Raw genomic sequence first — 18,517 nt, forward strand, 5'->3', positions numbered from 1 at the left:
TGCCCTTTTACTTTCCTATATCTAACTTTCAACATGCATTACATGAGCGTAAAGCCATGAGTTAATCACATGAACTGAACTAGGAAAACCTCAGGGCCTTAGTATAGTGGGCCCAGAGTTGTTCCTGGTGATGTCACGTTGTCCCCCCAAATATATATATATATACAGCAAGGGAAAATGAGACTCCCGATTGGCAAGGCCTAGAGATAGTCAATGGGAGTATTTCAATTGCATTTCCTTGACTCCTCATGTCCTCTCTCCTTGCCAACTTCTTAAAACCCATTGGAGGAGGTCAGAAGGGAGGGACCTCTGTCTTTATCAGCCAACAGGTTTCAACCACGTACACCTCAACATTCCTGTACTTCATATACAGTATAACCACGTACAGGTGAGGTGAGGAGAGAGGACATGAGGAGCCAAGCAAATGCAAGTGAGATTCTCCCATTGCCATTGGCCATAGCTAGAGGAGGTCTCAGCCAGGGTAGAAAAGGCTGAAGGAGATAAATAACCTCTCCACTCCAGCATGTATGGAATAGACCGAGAGTCAAAGGCAGATACTGAAAAGGCACAAAACTAAAATAATAATGAAATTGAATGTTATCTGTATAACCCCTAAATGGTTTAATAACAGTAGCTAAGCATAGATAAATCATGGATATTTTAAACACATCCTCACATGGCTGCTGTGTACTTGTGTGCATGTACTGTGTGTGTGATGTTGAACAGAAATGTCAGGGAAGGTAGGAGAGTGCTACACTGCACTTGTTAATTAATAGGGAATCATTTTCTCTGCAAAGAAAAACAAAGAAATAATGTCATGTCCTTCAGTTTTTCAGCTCGATTTAGTTCTATCATGATCATTTCCTTTTCACTCCTGGATCATCCCTCCCTGTGCTTTTATAAAGCACTTCAATTAGTGCATTTCTGCCAGGGTCTGTCCATTATATTTTTTACCTCCTCCAAGTTCAATTTAACCTGGGCTCGTTGGCTGTGTTGGATCTAATTCCAATCAATGACAAAACAATGTTCAGGCGTGATAGGAGATGGGTTGGGGAGTGAGAGCTGGAGGCCAGCCCTGACAGGACTGACAGGGCAGATGGGTGGGACTGGGGAGCACAGTGGCATGGCCATACATCAATAGCACTCCAGTGCATTCATCCTGTAATTTATGGTTTTTAATTAGGGGGAAATCACAGAGACGCTGCAGGTCACACTACAGTGGTAGGGAACGGAAAACAAATGTCGCAATAACACTAAAACATGCACACGTACTGTACTACACTCTTAAGAAAAAAAGGTGCTACCTTCATGTCCCCACAGGAGAACCCTTTGAAGATGCCTTTTTGGTTGCCAGGTAGAACCCTTTCTAGAACCCTTGGAACCAAAAAGGGTTCAACCTGGAACCAAAAAGGGTTCTCCTATGGAGACAGCCGAAGAACCCCTTTGAATCCCTTTTTTCTAAGAGTGTACATACAATACATTTAGTCAGGCAGGCAGGCACACCAACACACATCCAGCCTTGTATTTCCTTACCAATGACTCGGAGCTCTGCATTGGAGTATACCTCCCCATGTTTGTTTCCAGCCACACATTGATACATTCCAATGTCGGACAGCGTCAGCCGGCTGATTGACAACGCTCCATTGGCAACTTGTATGCGCTCCTATGAACAGAGAGACAGAGACATGCCCTTTGATATACCTTATTCCGATTGCTAATTTGCATAAAAGCATGCAGCCAATGTGCCAGTGAATTATAGTGTGGCAGTGACGGACGTGGCAATGAATCTAGGTTTTCATCACTAATGGAGGGAAAGGGCAGGGTGGAAGGAGGCAGGCTACCAGAAAATGACCCTAATCAATCTGCATGTTTATGAGAGTGATATAAAACCATTCCCAATGTATATCACTGGCTTCACCACTGGGGCAGTTTCCCCTTCAGCACAAGGACTGGATGTGAGGAATAGGAATATCTTAACATCAGAGCTATACAGTATTGTGAAAATTGGTTTCCTGATAGGTATTCCCTATACATACTAAGTACTGTACACTGTTATGTACATCGCAGATCACACACTGTACTGGGTCAACGTTGAATAGTAGATTCCTGCCCCCGTGGTGAAGAAGATATACCTCTGTTGTGACTAGCCCATCAAAATAGACAGGCATATTAGCCCAGATGGGCTTAATGCACTCAAACCCAGACACTTAGCTACTTTATCTTCAAGGTATGTTTACATTCATGAACTTAAGTACAAATATATATATGGCTTCCTCATCACTGCTTTTGACCCCGAATGGATTTGAGTCAAAAGTAGTGTACAATGTATTATATATATTATATATATTATATATATATCTTTATTACCAGAACGTCATTAAACCGACAACAGTTTTTAGGGAAGGAATTTTGGCAGTACACTTTGTGACATTTCTACAGAGTTCTGCCTTCTGCCCTTCATCTCCTCTGTTTTCCAGAGGCTCACCCTTAATGTCATTAGAGCACATTTCCATAGGGGTGTCGGCTCGGCTCAGCTTAGGTTTGGCACAGCCGTGACTCCAGGCAGTCTGACGGGATTAAGGTACTGTCATATGAAAAGAGGAGCTGTCCTCATTGAAACATCAGTAGCTAAGCCCGTGTTTGAGCAGGTTGCGTTGTGAATTTCCATAATGCTCAGTGGCTCATAGCTAGTCGGATGCACAGTGGTAAATGTGCCTGCTGGCAAGAGCGGCAGAATGGTGGTGGCGTATATCAGTCAGTGCGTAGAAATCACTCTGTTTACGGGCTGCTATTAATTAAGCATGACATTCCTCTTACATCAGCAGTTTTCCATGCGGGGACCTTGGGGGACCATCTGCATGCCTTATGCTGAATGGAAACGATTGGCAATGTTATTGCCAACACAACCAGGTTTCTTCATTTTATATAGGACAGTATAAACAACAATCCACTTGTTTCGATTAATGTCACAAACAAATTAATGTAATTGTGGTTTTTGAGATACCTTGAATTTGTTGTTTTTGATTATCGTCCCTCTCGGGCAGGTATGAGAAATGCATTAACATTATTGACAGTATCATAACTATTCATAGTCTACTGTGTACCCATGCACTTTAGCTCCAGACCAAACTTGTGAAGTTATTTGCAAAAATTAAGGTAATATCATAAGCCATTGCAGTCAGCTCACATGTCCAAATGAGCAGCACAAGCAGAAAAGGTCCATATTGATTTACTGTAATGAATCACACCAAATGGTATATCTTCCCCTTTCCTGCCCTCCCTCCATGAATGACCTTTAGTTAGTTATCAGATTGATGAAGCTGCACTGGTTGCTGGTGACATTTCAAACAATGTAACACTTCTGCTTGATTAATCTAATTATCCAAGTACATTACTAATCCTCCCATTTATGTCCATATTAAGGAAATCCTAGTCCATGAGAATGAACACATCGATGTCTCTCACCTTTTATCACAAACACACTCAGAGGCATCAGATACAGATGGTCCCCAAACCTGTCCAGTTGAACTAGAAGTGTTAGAATTATATGTTACACTCTTTAGAAAAAAGGGTGCTATCTAGAACCTTAAAGTGTTCATCGGCCGTCCCCATAGGAGAACCCTTTGAGGAACCCTTTTTAGTTGCAAGTTGAACCCCTTTGGTTCCAGGTAGAATCTTTTAGGGTTCCATGTAGAAACCTTTCTACAGAGGGTTGAACATTGTACACAAAAGGGTTCTCCTATGTAGACAGCCGAAGAACCCTATTGTAACCCTTTCTTCTAAGAGTATATGGAAATAAAAACAACTTTGAGTAAAATAATCCCTCAAACAGATGGGGGTAAATTTGTTACCTAATCTAATCCTTTCTTTCACCAAGCGATAGAACAATGCAAACCATTTCAGTAGACCTTGTAAAGGTTTTTAATAAAATGTGATGCAATGACTAGACAGATTGTTAATTATGCACAGCTGAAGGCAACCCTAATCTGGCTTTATGGGCAAAGGAGAGAGACAGAGCCTGCTGCTGCTGTTTGGAGCACTGCCTCTGGTAACAATAAAACAGGCCTGCGTCTCACATTTCTCCTGCATATATAACATCGACGGAATGATCGATACCCTCTGTTTTGTTTGTGACCATTTTGCATAATGAAGAAAATTTACATAAAGTCTGTTTATTTTTTCGTCCAAGCTGTGCCTGAGTGCTCACCATCAATCTCCAGCAAATATCCTGGCCACGTACTGTAGCACAGGGGACCTGTCGCACTCCCATTCAGGTATATTGAATCATATTTCCACAAAGCCGTAATGGATGCTAAACAAATAACCTTGCAGTTGCAGTCTACACTGTACAGTATCTACTGTAGGTGTTCAGTTCTCATTATTGTGCTCATTATGGGTAATCTGAGAGAGGCACGTGGCTATAGTACACTAGGTATAGGATGCACAATAGTCAATGTGTTTTTATAAAATGGGTTGTTTGGATCCTGGAAGTTGATTGGTTGATAGCAGGGAGTCGTACCATCACAATGCCTGTCGTGGAAATTCTTACACAGGGACATTCAAAGTTTAAATAAATCATTGTTTACTTGTCAGCGCGCTGGATAGGTTCCAACCAACTCAATGCACCATAGTACACATGTCAATCAGGAGCTCTGCTTGGGCAGACCCAGCAGTTGTCTTCTATACGGCTATACACAAACAAGTTATATTTGTATGATTTAGCATAATGAATTAATCATTACCGTTTTGTTTCATTCATGTGACTGACCAATACTGTTTCATAATGTGACAGACCAACACCTCACGAGGCTTCTCCTCTCTAAGCTGAGACCTTGAAACTGAGATATCTTTAATTTGTTCTCAAAACATGGTTTGGCTGGGCATACTGCCAAATTGTAGCTACTGATAAGAGGAGGATTTGTTCAGTCAACCACTTGCATGAACACAGAAATTGGTTTATAGAATAGCACAAACATAAAAATGTCCCTTACATGCCCATGAACAGTTCCATTAGATGTATCAATGTGCATGCAATGTCACACAGACCAGCCAGTCAATTTACTGTATAAACTTAATCTCCCCTGGAATAAAAGATCTAGACATATTTCCCCAAGCTACTAACCTGCATTAGGTTTGGTAGAGCGGGGGTTAATATAAGCTGTGTGCCTATCCAATCTTTTTTTTTTGCGATCTCCACCGTGCCATGCATTTGAACGTGGCAATACTGACAGCTTATCTGATCCAGGCAAATTCATTTATCAGGATCATTATAAATGGATATATCCAAAGAATTGGCTACAGAAACAAAGGTAAAACAAACGAAAATGCACATAGTTTGCTGTCATTTCAGCTGATTAATGTGATTGTGTGACAGCTTTAGTTGGCTAGCTAGCAAAGGAGAAGTAACGTTAGCTTAGCTATCCTCCATAGCTATAGTATTGAATCGACAATCAGCTGGTTGTTGCCTATTTATACATTATTTATTAAATAATTATGTATTGAAGTTCTTGTCTCCCGTCATCATTGAACCTCTGCTAGGTAGCTACATGCCAATAATTTGTTTATATGGAATGAATAGAATGAACAACTAGGTCAAAACATGAGAAGAGAATTAACAACTAGCCTGTTCTGTTAGCGTCTTCAGAACCTCAGCACTAACAACTGACTTTTTCTCGGACTATATCATCTGGTGGAAAGATGAAATAAAACAAATTGACTCATTAAAATAATGTTTTTAATGAAAACATGTTAATATTTAAAAATAAATAAATAAATTATAAAAGCAATAAAACAATTGAACCTCCTTTGGCCTACGAAAGAACCGCCCTTAGCCGGGAGCTATCACACAATAATCCCCGGGTTCTCATGCCTTATTGCTTAAATAACTGGCTAGCTACAGTTGATCTAGGATGCACAAAAGTCAGTGTGTTTATAAGGGGCTCTTCTCCTTTTTCTCCATTGGTGGTACAGGAGTAATGATTTCACTCTGAGAAGAGAGATTTTACCAGAAGATTACGGCGCTCTAAGTCCAGCATAAAATTGTAGACACTTAACAAACCAGAGCCAAGTAGACACTTTCAGGATAATCAAAATCCTGTTAGATAAGTGTTGTTGTGGGGAACTGAACAGTTTAAAGCAATGCACTAAAGAAATAAAGGTGATATCTAGCCAAATTGTGTTTAGATCTCTTTGTTTTTACCAGGAAGTAAACCATGGACCCATATACTAGGAAAGCAGGCTGAACAAGCCAAGTGGGTGCACACTGCTTTTGTAAGGTTTATAACAGTAATTTAAGTTCATAAAACTATCTGCAGTGAAATGAGAATGGTGTCTGTTGTGCATGATGCTTTTTTATCTGAACACACCAACGTTGCATCCGCCTGAATCAGCACAAATTCTGAGCATCTATACATTAGGTAAAGAGATAAATCAAACTCGATAAAAACAATGGAAATGCCATGGAAACACGTGGGGGAAAGATGCCGTGGGGGAAACACCCCGATTCTCCTCATTGCCCCCCAGCCCAAAAAATGTGCCTACATTTACGCTATTGTTTCAAAGTTTATTTCACACTATGTTGAGGTAAAAATCGGAGTATAATGCTTGTATAGATGTCAACTCCAATACATGTTCATGTCATCGTCACCTATACACTGCATTACAGTTAAAAATGACTAACTACTATACCTTTTCAGGTATAGAGGAAGTGACTGCTAAATGCTAACACTACTAACGGGTGTTAGCATTTAGCAGTCACTTCCTCTATACCTGAAATAGGACAACTTCTAAATGTTATGCATTGGATTTTAGCAACCACATTGTGGGCCTGTTACAATACATCAATCATGACGGATTTGACAATATCCACTTTGTTAGAGCAGATTTGTTGAATGTGCACCAATCCAGCATCCTTCTTCTATCTCCCACTGTCTGCATTGCATTGACCTCTTTAATGCATCTAAACTGTACACTCCACTCCATATAGGTCTCACCTCCAGTGACTCCAGGTTCTCTCCGTTCTTCATCCACCTATAGGAGGGCTTGGGCTTCCCGGTGGCCTTGCATTCCCACACTAGAGAGTCGTCAATGGGCTTCTGCACATCCTCAGGTTTCTCTATCAGATGTGGAGGGGCTGCATGGTCAAAAAACAGTGTGGTGAATTAGAACATACTCACACAGATAATATATCTCACAGGTAGCCTATACTCCTTATATTTCTAAAATAATGTACAGTATTTTGAAATTATATAATACATATACTTATACTGATCCTATACTAAAATAAATGTGCGTCATCTATTTCAGTAGCACATACAGATGTAGGATCTTAATTTGAGCTAGTTTTCTACAGCAGGAAAATAATCCTGAAGCAACTGGAGTTCTGAATTATGTGGATTATAATTATAGACATGTTTGCAAGTCTTGATACATTTTTCAAGTCTGAAATGTAAAAGTGGAAATTACAAACTTCAGAAGCCTTTTTAAACCTCAAATACACTACACATTTTAAATGTCCTGCTATGCAGGAAAGTTCTCCTACAACAGTGATCAAATGAAGATCCTACATCTGTATAATGAACCTAACACTTGGATAGTAATGCACCATTTACTCCATCTGCTGTATTTTTAGGTTCTTCTACTTAGGTCCAAGCATAAGCTCAATTTGCATTGCATTGACCTTATGCTTAAACAGAAGTACAACCTAAAAATACAGCAGATGGGGTAAATGGTACATGACTATCCAAGTGTTAGGTTCATTAATACAAGCCAGACGTATTAGTGTGTCCATGGGTGGAAAAAAAGGTGCCATCTAGAACAAAAAAGGGCTCCTTGGCTGTCCCCATATGTGAACCCTCTGAAGAAGCCTTTTCTGTTCCAGATAGAACACTTTTGGGTTCCATGAGGAACCCTTTCAACAGAGACCCAAAAGAGCTCTACTTGGAACCAAAAAGGGTTTTACCTGGAACCAAAAAGGGTTATCCTATGGGGACAGCCACAAAATCCTTTTGGAACCCTTTTTTATAAGAGTGTACAGTACAGTGCCATAAAATACCTCTCCCAAAACCATTGAAGTAAATTATGGTGTAATTATACAGGAGCTGCATTGATTCCTACTCTATCTTCCAAGTAACTCATGACTGGTTAACGAATTAGCGAGGGGCAAAATGAGGAATATAAACCTCCAGATTTACTATCCTCGTAACTCCATGTTGTGGATGATGCTATAATCCTCTATCACACCAGGTCATTGTCACACCATACGTTTCCATTACACAGAACCTAAATAATGCCATACTGCCCGACTGACCTGCGAGGTGATTTATCTGTAATAGTACATACAAATCCAACTCTAATTGTGTTCCTGCTTCAGCTCAGCTCAGCTTGCTTTCAACAATTTCAAGATGACACAGTGAGGAATCCAATAGTAATTGCAAATGTATCCCTATCCCTCCTGTGTGTATTTGATGTGATGCATGTGTGTGTGAGAGAAAACAGAGAGAGAGAAAGAGAGTGAGAGAAAAAGGAAGAAAAAAATGTGTGTTTGTGTGGTCTGTGGGTCTGTGTGTGTGGCTGGGTATTAAGAGGGTAGCCAGTATGTGTTTTGGACATGAAGTGCCCCGTATGAGATAGCAGAGAGAGAGAGAGAGGGGTACTCTGAGACTCCATTATCACCAGTCATTTAGCATCACACCCATGCCAGTGCAATCTAACAGAGGGTCCTCGTGGCCATGCTCCAACCTCTCCACCCCCCACGACCCCATTGTTGTTGTTGTTTTTTAGCCTTGTCAGGGCCGCTCACTCCATCCCTCACCCACTGTGAACGTATCGACTCTCAGTCACAGATCACCAAATGAAAGCAGGCAGCCCATCCCTGGCTGTATCAGGCCCGGTGTGCACACAATCAGCCCAAACATTTCAAATCAACCAGCTAAAGCAAAGAGGGAGATTGGGGAAAGGCAAAAGGGGAATCAGAGAAAAGTACTTAGGACAAAGTTTTTATGTGCAGTATCTTGAGATATTAATTATTGTAGGAAAGTATGAAATAAACTGCAGAGGTAAATTGCTGATTAAAATCAGTGGCATATGCATATTTAGTTGTATTCATCTCCAGAGTAGGCAACCTTTTAGAATGCAAATGATCCATGATCATTAGTCCCTGTGTTTTGATTTAATACTCATCATCATTATACCTGTCAAATATCGACAGGTCAAAATGCTCTCTCAAATGCTCTCTTTAATACTCAGTCAAGAGTAAGACAATAGAGATGCATTTGAATGTAGCTTTGACTGACATTAAATAATAATTGTTATTCACCTTGTAAAAACACAAGATGTGCAAGACCCAGAAGAACCCAATTAAAGCATTAGCATATAACTGCTAAGAAACTCTCAAATAATGCCTTCATCTCTTTTCTAGGCAGAAAGCTGAGACTTTCACAGCTTTGTGGCTGCAGGTTATACTGATGTACACAAGATACATTTATCCATTCCCTGATTCCGACACAGTGCTGACGAATGTCTCAAAGGCTTAATCCAAACAGACTTGAAAATAAGATTACAGATTTGTATCACCTGGCAGAGAGACAGTGAGATGGAGAGAGACAGAGAGAGACACTTTTTACTATTTGTCTTTCTTTAATGAAACATTCTCATTTCATTAAAACCTCACCCCCCTTAAAATAAAACACAAAGAATATATCCTGTACTGCATACATGTGTACCATACTCACTTTTCCCTCTTCCACACGATACAAAACATCACCATAACCCCCCCCCCAAAAAATCACCACTTCTACAACCGTATATCCAAAACATCTTCCCCAACTATACAGACAGCCCACCCCAACACACCATATCTCCTTATCATTTTATAGAACTCAAATTCCACCCTAAGGCGCACAGAGACCATCCCATTAAATACTAGTAAAGGGTCTGTTATCCTCCACCTTTGACCCTGTTCCTCCTTGTTAGCCAAATAGCCAACTTTGCCTGAGAAAACAGAAAATTCAACAACACACATTTGGCCTTTTCCTTATTTGAATAGCTGTACCCCATTATAAACATCCCAACAGTAAAAACCACCCCCAACCTCTCACACAGACATTCCAACAGAGACATTAATGGCATTAACCTGGCGCACACAGAAAACACATGTATCACAGTTTCTCTCATAACACAGAAAGGAACCCCCTGCCCGACTCCCGGTTCAACCCGTGCCAACCAGCTGTTAGTGGCCAGGGCTCCATGTAGAACCCTCCACTGGATATCCCCTGACCTCTTTGGTGCTGGGGGTTTGTAGAGCCCCCTCCATCTAAAACCCACCATACTCTCCTCCCCACATACCCCCTGCCACTGATGTGCCTTCACTCCTGTTAGGCTCCTAATGTTCCTCACCTTGATGCAGAGGTTGTAGAGGGCTTTACCTCCCACCCCCTCAAACTCCCCCAGACTCGGAGTGTTAAAATCTAACAAGTCCTCCAGACCCCCTTGCCAGTCCCGTCTCTGCCATCACATGCAGTACCCATCACATGCAGTACATGCAGTATCAGTGGCAAACATTGGTGGCCCCTCCCCCTTTGGCCGTTCAAACACCCCCCTTACCGGCTCAGACAGTGCCTTCTGGACCTCCTCCAGGAATCTCTCCAACAGCCTAAGAGACGTTATTCCTGTTTGTTGTGCCAGGACTTCCGGGGTTTTCCACCCCTCCTCTCCCATCAGTCACAGGTCACCCAGCCTTAGTAAGCCCGCTGCCATCATTTGCCTCTGCAGGGTGGCCGAATGAACCGATTTCAAAAGGATGGCTGGGTAGTGGAAGATAGGCTCCTCCCACACCCACAGCCCAGGCTCCAAACCCCCTTCTCATGTGGGCCTTAGCAGCTGCCAGGCCCTCAGAGTAAAAATCAGAGAGAACTGCTATACTCAGCCTTTCCAGCCTCATGAGGAACAGCTGCCGGTCCAACCCTAATCCGCCAGCTCTCCTCAGCAGTGCGCATGCTGGTTCCCTCCAGCCAACATCAGTGTCGTACAGCAGTCTCTGCGCCACCTTTAGTCGGAATACAGCCACCCTGCTCTCCAGTTCCACCAGGCCCTGTCCACCTTTGTGGACGGTCATGTACAACACTGCCGCCCTCAGCCAGTGATGGCCCGACCAGAAAAAGTCCACCAGCTTGTGGGGGGGGGGGGGGGGGGGGGGTTGAGGACAGCCAGGTTATACCACAGGGAAGATGCCACCAGGTCAGCAACCTCCCTCTATATGACACTTGGGACAGGAGCCACCTCCACCTGGCCAGTCTTGACACCACTGCCTGCGACAGCCCCTCCCAGTTCTTCCTGACCCACCTCTACGAGCCCAGGTACACCCCCAACATTTTAAGCCCTTCACAACCCCACTGTAAACCCCCTGGAAGCAGAGGAATGGCCCTATATGCTACACTATATGGGCAAGATATGCAGGCAATAGAGACCAGTCTGAAGGTGTACAAGGGAGCTTCGTCAACTAAGGTAAACTGGGGCAAGAGCAAAGCTCTGTTATGGGGGGCATAACAGAGCTTTGCTCTTGCCCCAGTTTACCTTAGTTGACGAAGCTCCCTTGTACACCTTCAGACTGGTCTCTATTGCCTGCATATCTTGCCCATCCCTGACCATCAGAGAAACGTAATCTGCATACACTGACACTGCCATGCCTGTCACCACACCCATGCTTGTCCAGCACACTCCCTGCAGTCTCCTGCGTAGCAGGCCCAAAAAAGGCTTAATGGCTAGTGTATATAACTGCTCCGATAGAGGGCATCCTTGTCTAATGCCCCGTCTCACCCAGACTGGCCTACTGAGCACCCCTCCCACCTTGACCATACATGACATGACGCCCCAGCATACAACAGCTTCTCAGAGGTCAAAAAACTCTTCCCAAACATCACATTAAACAGATACTCATGGTCCATCCATTCTATCAAAAGCCTTCTCTTGATGTGAAGAGACCAGTCCAAAGACAAGTCCAAAGTTCACATTAGAACCTCTTGACATGTCCCTGATTAACCTCTCTGGGGTAGGTGGGACGCAATCGTCCCACCTGGCCAATAGCCAGGGAAAATACAGAGCGCCATATTCAAATAAAATGATATAAAAATCAAACATTCATTAAATCACACATGTAAGATACCAAATTAAAGCTACACTCGTTGTGAATCCAGCCAACATGTCAGATTTCAAAAAGGCTTTTCAGCGAAAGCATAAGATGCTATTATCTGATGATAGCACAACAGTAAACAAAGAGTGTAGCATATTTCAACACTGCAGGCACGACACAAAACGCAGAAATAAAAATATAATTCATGCCTTACCTTTGACGAACTTCTTTTGTTGGCACTCCAATATGTCCCATAAACATCACAAATGGTCCTTTTGTTCGATTAATTCCGTCGATATATATCCAAAATGTCAATTTATTTGGCGCGTTTCATCCAGAAAAACACAGCTTCCAACTTGCGCAACGTCACTACAAAATATATCAAAATTTACATGTAAACTTTACCAAAACATTTCAAACTACTTTTGTAATACAACGTTAGGTATTTTTAAACGTTAATAATCGATCAAATTGAAGACGGGATGATCTGTGTTCAATACAAAAAGAAAACAAACTGACGCAACTTTTCTGTTAATGTGCCTCTTTCAAACAATTTACTTCAAGTGACCCTAATTTGAGATGGCCGTACTTCTTCATTACACAAAGGAAAAACCTCAACCAATTTCCAAAGACTGGTGACATCCAGTGGAAGCGGTGGGAACTGCAAACAAGTCCCTTAGAAATCTGGTGTCCCAATGAAAACACATTGAACAGACAGTGACCTAAAAAAAAAAATCTGAATGGTTTGTCCTCGGGGTTTTGCCTCAGAGACATGATTCAAACAGTTTTAGAAACTTCAGAGTGTTTTCTATCTAAATCTACTAATAATATGCATATCTTATATTCTGGGGATGAGTAGCAGGCAGTTGAATTTGGGCATGCTATTTATCCAAAAGTGAAAATGCTGCCCCCTACCCCGAAGAAGTTAAGAACAAGTTGTCTGTGATTGAGCGTCCCGGTACACAATATGTTTGGTCCTTATGTACTATCAAGTCCAGATGGGACTTCAGTCTGTTAGAGAGGACCTTGGAATATATATTGTAGTCCGCAAAGAGCAATGCCACAGGCCTCCAGTTCTTAAGTTCACACAAGTCCCCATTTTAGGGCAGGAGAGTCAGAGCCACCTGATGGCAGCACATCGGCAACTCTCCTACCACGACGCATTCAACACGCAATAGAAGTCCAGTCCAATTACTCCCCAGAATGTTTTATAAAACTCCACTGGGAGTCCATCTATCCCTGGTGCACGACCGGGGGACATTTGGGTTATGGTCTCTGCCAGTTCATGGGACAACAGAGGAATGTCCATTTCATCCCTCTGTGCCAGAAAGTTTAGGGAGTTCTGCAAAGACCTGAGCACACATAGGATCACACATTTCTGCCCTATACAACTCAGTATAAAACTCCACAGTTCGCTAACGCATCTCACCCACCACAGAGGTCACCCGCCCATCAGACAATGCATACCCTTGGCTTCACCGCTCTGTCTTTCCAAACCAAAGGAGGAGGAGCTGAGAGTATCCATCTCCTTGAGCATGGAGAACCTAGCTCTTACAAGTGCTCCCTTTGCTTTAACCTGGAAAAAACGGCCCAGGTCCCTACGTAATTCAGCTAAATTAGCCTGGAGGCCGACGTTGCCCCACCATCTCTACCTCCATCTCACTAATACGACGCTCTAGTTCCCCCAATACTCTCCTAGCCTCTGAGGATGAGAGAGCTGTATACCTTTGACAGAAAAGACAAATTTGGACTTTCCCCACATCCCACCATTGACTCAGACTCATACTCCTCTGCTGCCCCCACCTTTCCCAAAAGGTCTGGAAATCTGAGCAAAAAGTGGCATCTTGTAAGAGCTTTACATTAAACTTCCAATAGGATGCCTGCCGGGGCCATGGTGAATTAGACAGCCGATCCATGGTTATGTGGTGATCAGAAAACCCCACCGGGAGAATGGTAGCGCCCAACAGCCTATCGCGCTGATTCCTGGACATGTACAAACGATCAAGTCGGGCTGCACTCACCCTAGCCCCAAAAACATTCACCCATGTACAGTTGAAGTCAGAAGTTTACATACACTTAGGTTGGAATCATTCAATCTCATTTTTCAAACACTCCACAAATTTCTTGTTAACAAACTATAGTTTTGGCAAGTCGGTTAGGATATCAATTTTGTGCATGGCACAAGTCAATTTCCAAAAATTGTTTACAGTCAGATTATTTCACTGTATCACAATTCCAGTGGGTCAGAAGTTTACATACACTAAGTTGACTGTGCCTTTAAACAGCTTGGAAAATTCCAGAAAATTATGTCATGGCTTTAGAAGCTTCTGATTGACTCAAATGATGTCAATTAGCCTATTGGAGGTGTACCTGTGGATGTATTTCAAGGCCTACCTTCAAAATCAGTGCCTCTTTGCTTGACATCATGGGAAAATGAAAAAATAAATCAGCCAAGACCTCAGAAGAATAATTGTAGACCTCCACAAGTCTGGTTCATCCTTGGGAGCAATTTCCAAACGCCTGAAGGTACCACGTTCATCTGTACAAACAAAAGTATGCAAGTATAAACACCATGGGACCACGCAGGCTTCATACCGCTCAGGAAGGAGACGCGTTCTGTCACCTAGAGATGAACGTACTTTTGTGTGAAAAGTGCAAAACAATCCCAGAACAGCAACAAAGGACCTTGTGAAGATGCTGGAGGAAACAGGTACAAAAGTACTTATATCCACAGTAAAACGAGTCCTATATCAACATAACCTGAAAGGCCGCTCAGCAAGGAAGAAGCCACTGCTCCAAAACCGCCATAAAAAAATCCAGACTATGGTTTGCAACTGCACATGGGGACAAATATCATACTTTTTGGAGAAACGTCCTCTGGTCTGATAAAACAAAAATATAACTGTTTGGCCATAATGACCATTGTTATGTTTGGAGGAAAAAGGGGGAGGCTTGCAAGCCGATGAACACCTTCCCAACCGTGAAGCACGGGGGTGGCAGCATCATGTTGTCGGGGTGCTTTGCTGCAGGAGGGACTGGTGCACTTCACAAAATAGATGGCATCATGAGAAAATACAATTATGTGGATATATTGAAGCAACATCTCAAGACATCAGTCCTGACGTTAAAGCTTGGTCGCAAATGGGTCTTCCAAATGGACAATGACACCAAGCATACTTCCAAAGTGGTGGCCAAATGGCTTAAGGACAACAAAGTCAAGGTATTGGAGTGGCCATCACAAAGCCTTGACCTCAATCCTATAGAAAACCTTTGGGCAGAACTTAAAAAGCGTGTGCGAGCAAGGAGGCCTACAAACCTGACTCAGTTACACCAGCTGTCAGGAGGAATGCGCCAAAATTCACCCAACTTATTGTGGGAAGCTTGTGGAAGGCTGCCCGAAACGTTTGACCCAAGTTAAACAATTTAAAGCCAACGCTACCAAATACTAATTGAGTGTATGTAAACTTCTGACCCACTGGGAATGTGATGAAAGAAATAAAAGCTGATATAAATCATTCTCTCTACTATTATTCTGACATGTCACATTCTTAAAATAAAGTGGTGATCCTAGCTGACCTAAGACAGGGAATTTTTACTAGGATTAAATGTAAGGAATTGTGAAAAACTGAGTTTAAATGTATTTGGCTAAGTTGTATGTAAACTTCCAACTTCAACTGTATACCGTCTTGTGTTGGGATGTTTAGTTCTCCAAACATCCACTAGGCCGAACTGATTAATGATGTCCCTTAACACTCCCACTGACATTGAATGAGGCTCTTCCCCATTTCTGTCTTTCGTAAAATCCATTTTACAGTTCCAGTCCCCGCCGACCACCAGCGTCTCCTCAGGCGCAACCTGTGAGACTTCCTGTCTAAGACCCAACTAGAACCCCCCTCTCTCCCTGTGTTAGGCGCATACACATTTATAAAGACAAAACCATATTGTTAATTTCTGATTTTACAACAAGCAGCCTACCCCTACACACCACCTTTGAGGAGCACATTTTTACAGACAGACCCGGTACAAAAAGGACTGCCACCCCTGCACTAAAATTTGCCCCATGGCTCAACACATTTGCCCCTTTCCACCAGAGCCCCCAATCGACTTCATTCACCACATCACTATGCGTCTCCTGCAGAAACAACAGTACTTTTTTTTGTTTTACATATTCACCCAACACACTCCTCTTTCCCGTACCTCTGGCGCCATTTATATTGATCGAGCCTACCCGAAGTGGGAGAAAAGTCAGCAAAGAAAGAGACCAATAGCAAAGCTCAAAAAGCCCCAGTGCCAGAAAGAAACTATTAATCTAAATAGTGTCTGAAGGTAGACCCTTACGCACTGTTGTGACCCACTTCCAACCTAAACTGTTTCCTGGGTGAGAGGACACCATGCCCCTCATTTTTCATAGCATGTACTGATCTTACAAACTTTCTCGGATCAGAAAAAAAAGCCTCAAGATTAACTTTTTTTCCCCTTTGTCTCATTCCGGAACCTTGTCAGTTCCCTCAAAGTGTACTATGACCCCTCTGCTTGACTGGCTGTCAGCTCTGGACCCATTGAAGAGGAGTCTGAAAAAGAAACTCATCATCCCCTTCCTCAGACTCACTTTCCTCCTCATCTTCATCTCCCATCCTGACCACCTGCCCTTCCTCTCTGGTCAGGGCCTCCCCCCTCAGCACCAGGCAAAGGTTCCATGGTGCCTTTGACCACACCAGCCTCTCCCCTCCCACCTCCTCTCCCCCTTTTTCCTTTTCCGCTTGACACCCTCCTCCTCCCCCCTAGTCTCTTACACTTCCCCACTATACTCTCCTCAGCCTCATCTACATCACCCTCCATAGCATGACTAGACTCAGCCTCCGCTACACCACCATCCATAGCATGACTAGACCCAGCCTCAACTACACCACCATCCATAGCATGACTAGACCCAGCCTCCGCTACACCACCATCCATAGCATGACTAGACCCAGCCTCCGCTACACCACCATCCATAGCATGACTAGACCCAGCCTCAGCTACACCCCCATCCATAGCATGACTAGACCCAGCCTCCGCTACACCACCATACATAGCATGACTAGATCCAGCCTCAGCTACCCCACCATCCATAGCATGACTAGACCCAGCCTCAGCTACACCACCATCCATAGCATGATTAGACCCAGCCTCCACTACACCACCATTCATAGCATGACTAGACCCAGCCTCAGCTACACCACCATCCATAGCATGACTAGACCCAGCCTCCACTACACCACCATCCATAGCATGACTAGACCCAGCCGCCGCTACACCACCATACATAGCATGACTAGACCCAGCCTCCGCTACACCACCATCCATAGCATGACTAGACCCAGCCTCCGCTACACCACCATCCATAGCATGACTAGACCCAGCCTCCGCTACACCACCATCCATAGCATGACTAGACCCAGCCTCTGTTGTCTCCATCTCATTGCCCCCTGCACGTTGACCTCAATTTCCCCCACTGGCGCTTGTGCCCTCACCTTGTCTACAGCCTTTATGTGGGCACGCAAAGCTCTTTTGCCCCAAATCCCCACACTCAAAACACCGTAGACTATCTGTGCTGGCAAACCCTGCGTAGAGCCCCTCCCCATGCCTCACTTTAAAATGCACATTTAGCTGTTGCTCATTGTTTTCAGAAACATAAACACTTGCCTCCCGAACGAAACAACGTGCTTAACGGCATCTGCCTGAAAACTTCCCAACAGTACACGAAAACTGCTAGCAAACTTACCAAACGACTCAACTCTTTCCTGATTTGATCATCCGTAATAAACGGAGGCAAATTTGCAACTACCACCCTTGTCAAAGGGGTAAAAAATGGCGAAATTGGCACCAACACACCCCTTACAAATATACCACTAGCAATTAGTCTACCAACCAAATTTGCTCTTTTCATGAACACAACCACAGCTTTGTTCATTCCGGAAGCAGAATGTTTAAATTCAGCTCCTACCTGTTCACCGACTGCGAGCAGAACCTCCTCCACTTCAACTCCATTCTCAGGAACACACCTGAATCCATGCCGTATAGACAGTGTCTCCTCCACGCTAGGCTGAGAAGCCATCGCGCACACCATACCTTCCAAACCCCAGGAAACTAACTCTCTTCCACCCTAACTTAAAAAAAAGAACTGTGGATACCACTAAAACAAAGTGCATTAACCCTCCACCATAGAAAATAAAAATTGAAAGAAAAGACCAAGGACAGAATCAAGAAAATGCGTTATGACTGAGCCCATCACACCAAACACTCAAACTCCAAAAACCTCCCAGCATGCACTGCAAGAGAAAGAGAGAAAGAGAGAGAGAGAGAGAGAGAGAGAGAGAGAGAGAGAGAGAGAGAGAGAGAGAGAGAGAG

At 43.3% G+C, this 18,517-nt stretch overlaps 1 protein-coding gene across 1 annotated transcript in view; it reads right to left on the minus strand.

Annotated features, from left to right (window-relative positions):
- The window catches only part of LOC120020433 (contactin-4-like), a 162,233-nt gene that overhangs the window by 56,356 nt on the left and 87,360 nt on the right, over positions 1-18,517 (minus strand). The window contains exons 8-9 of the mRNA XM_038964098.1: positions 6,993-7,132; positions 1,534-1,663 (exon numbers count right to left, since the gene is read on the minus strand). Of these exons, the coding sequence (XP_038820026.1) occupies positions 1,534-1,663; positions 6,993-7,132 (270 nt within the window). The remainder of the gene's footprint in view (positions 1-1,533; positions 1,664-6,992; positions 7,133-18,517) is intronic.

The sequence above is a fragment of the Salvelinus namaycush genome, chromosome 2, assembly GCF_016432855.1.
Source record: "Salvelinus namaycush isolate Seneca chromosome 2, SaNama_1.0, whole genome shotgun sequence".
In the NCBI taxonomy this organism is placed as follows: Eukaryota; Metazoa; Chordata; class Actinopteri; order Salmoniformes; family Salmonidae; genus Salvelinus; species Salvelinus namaycush.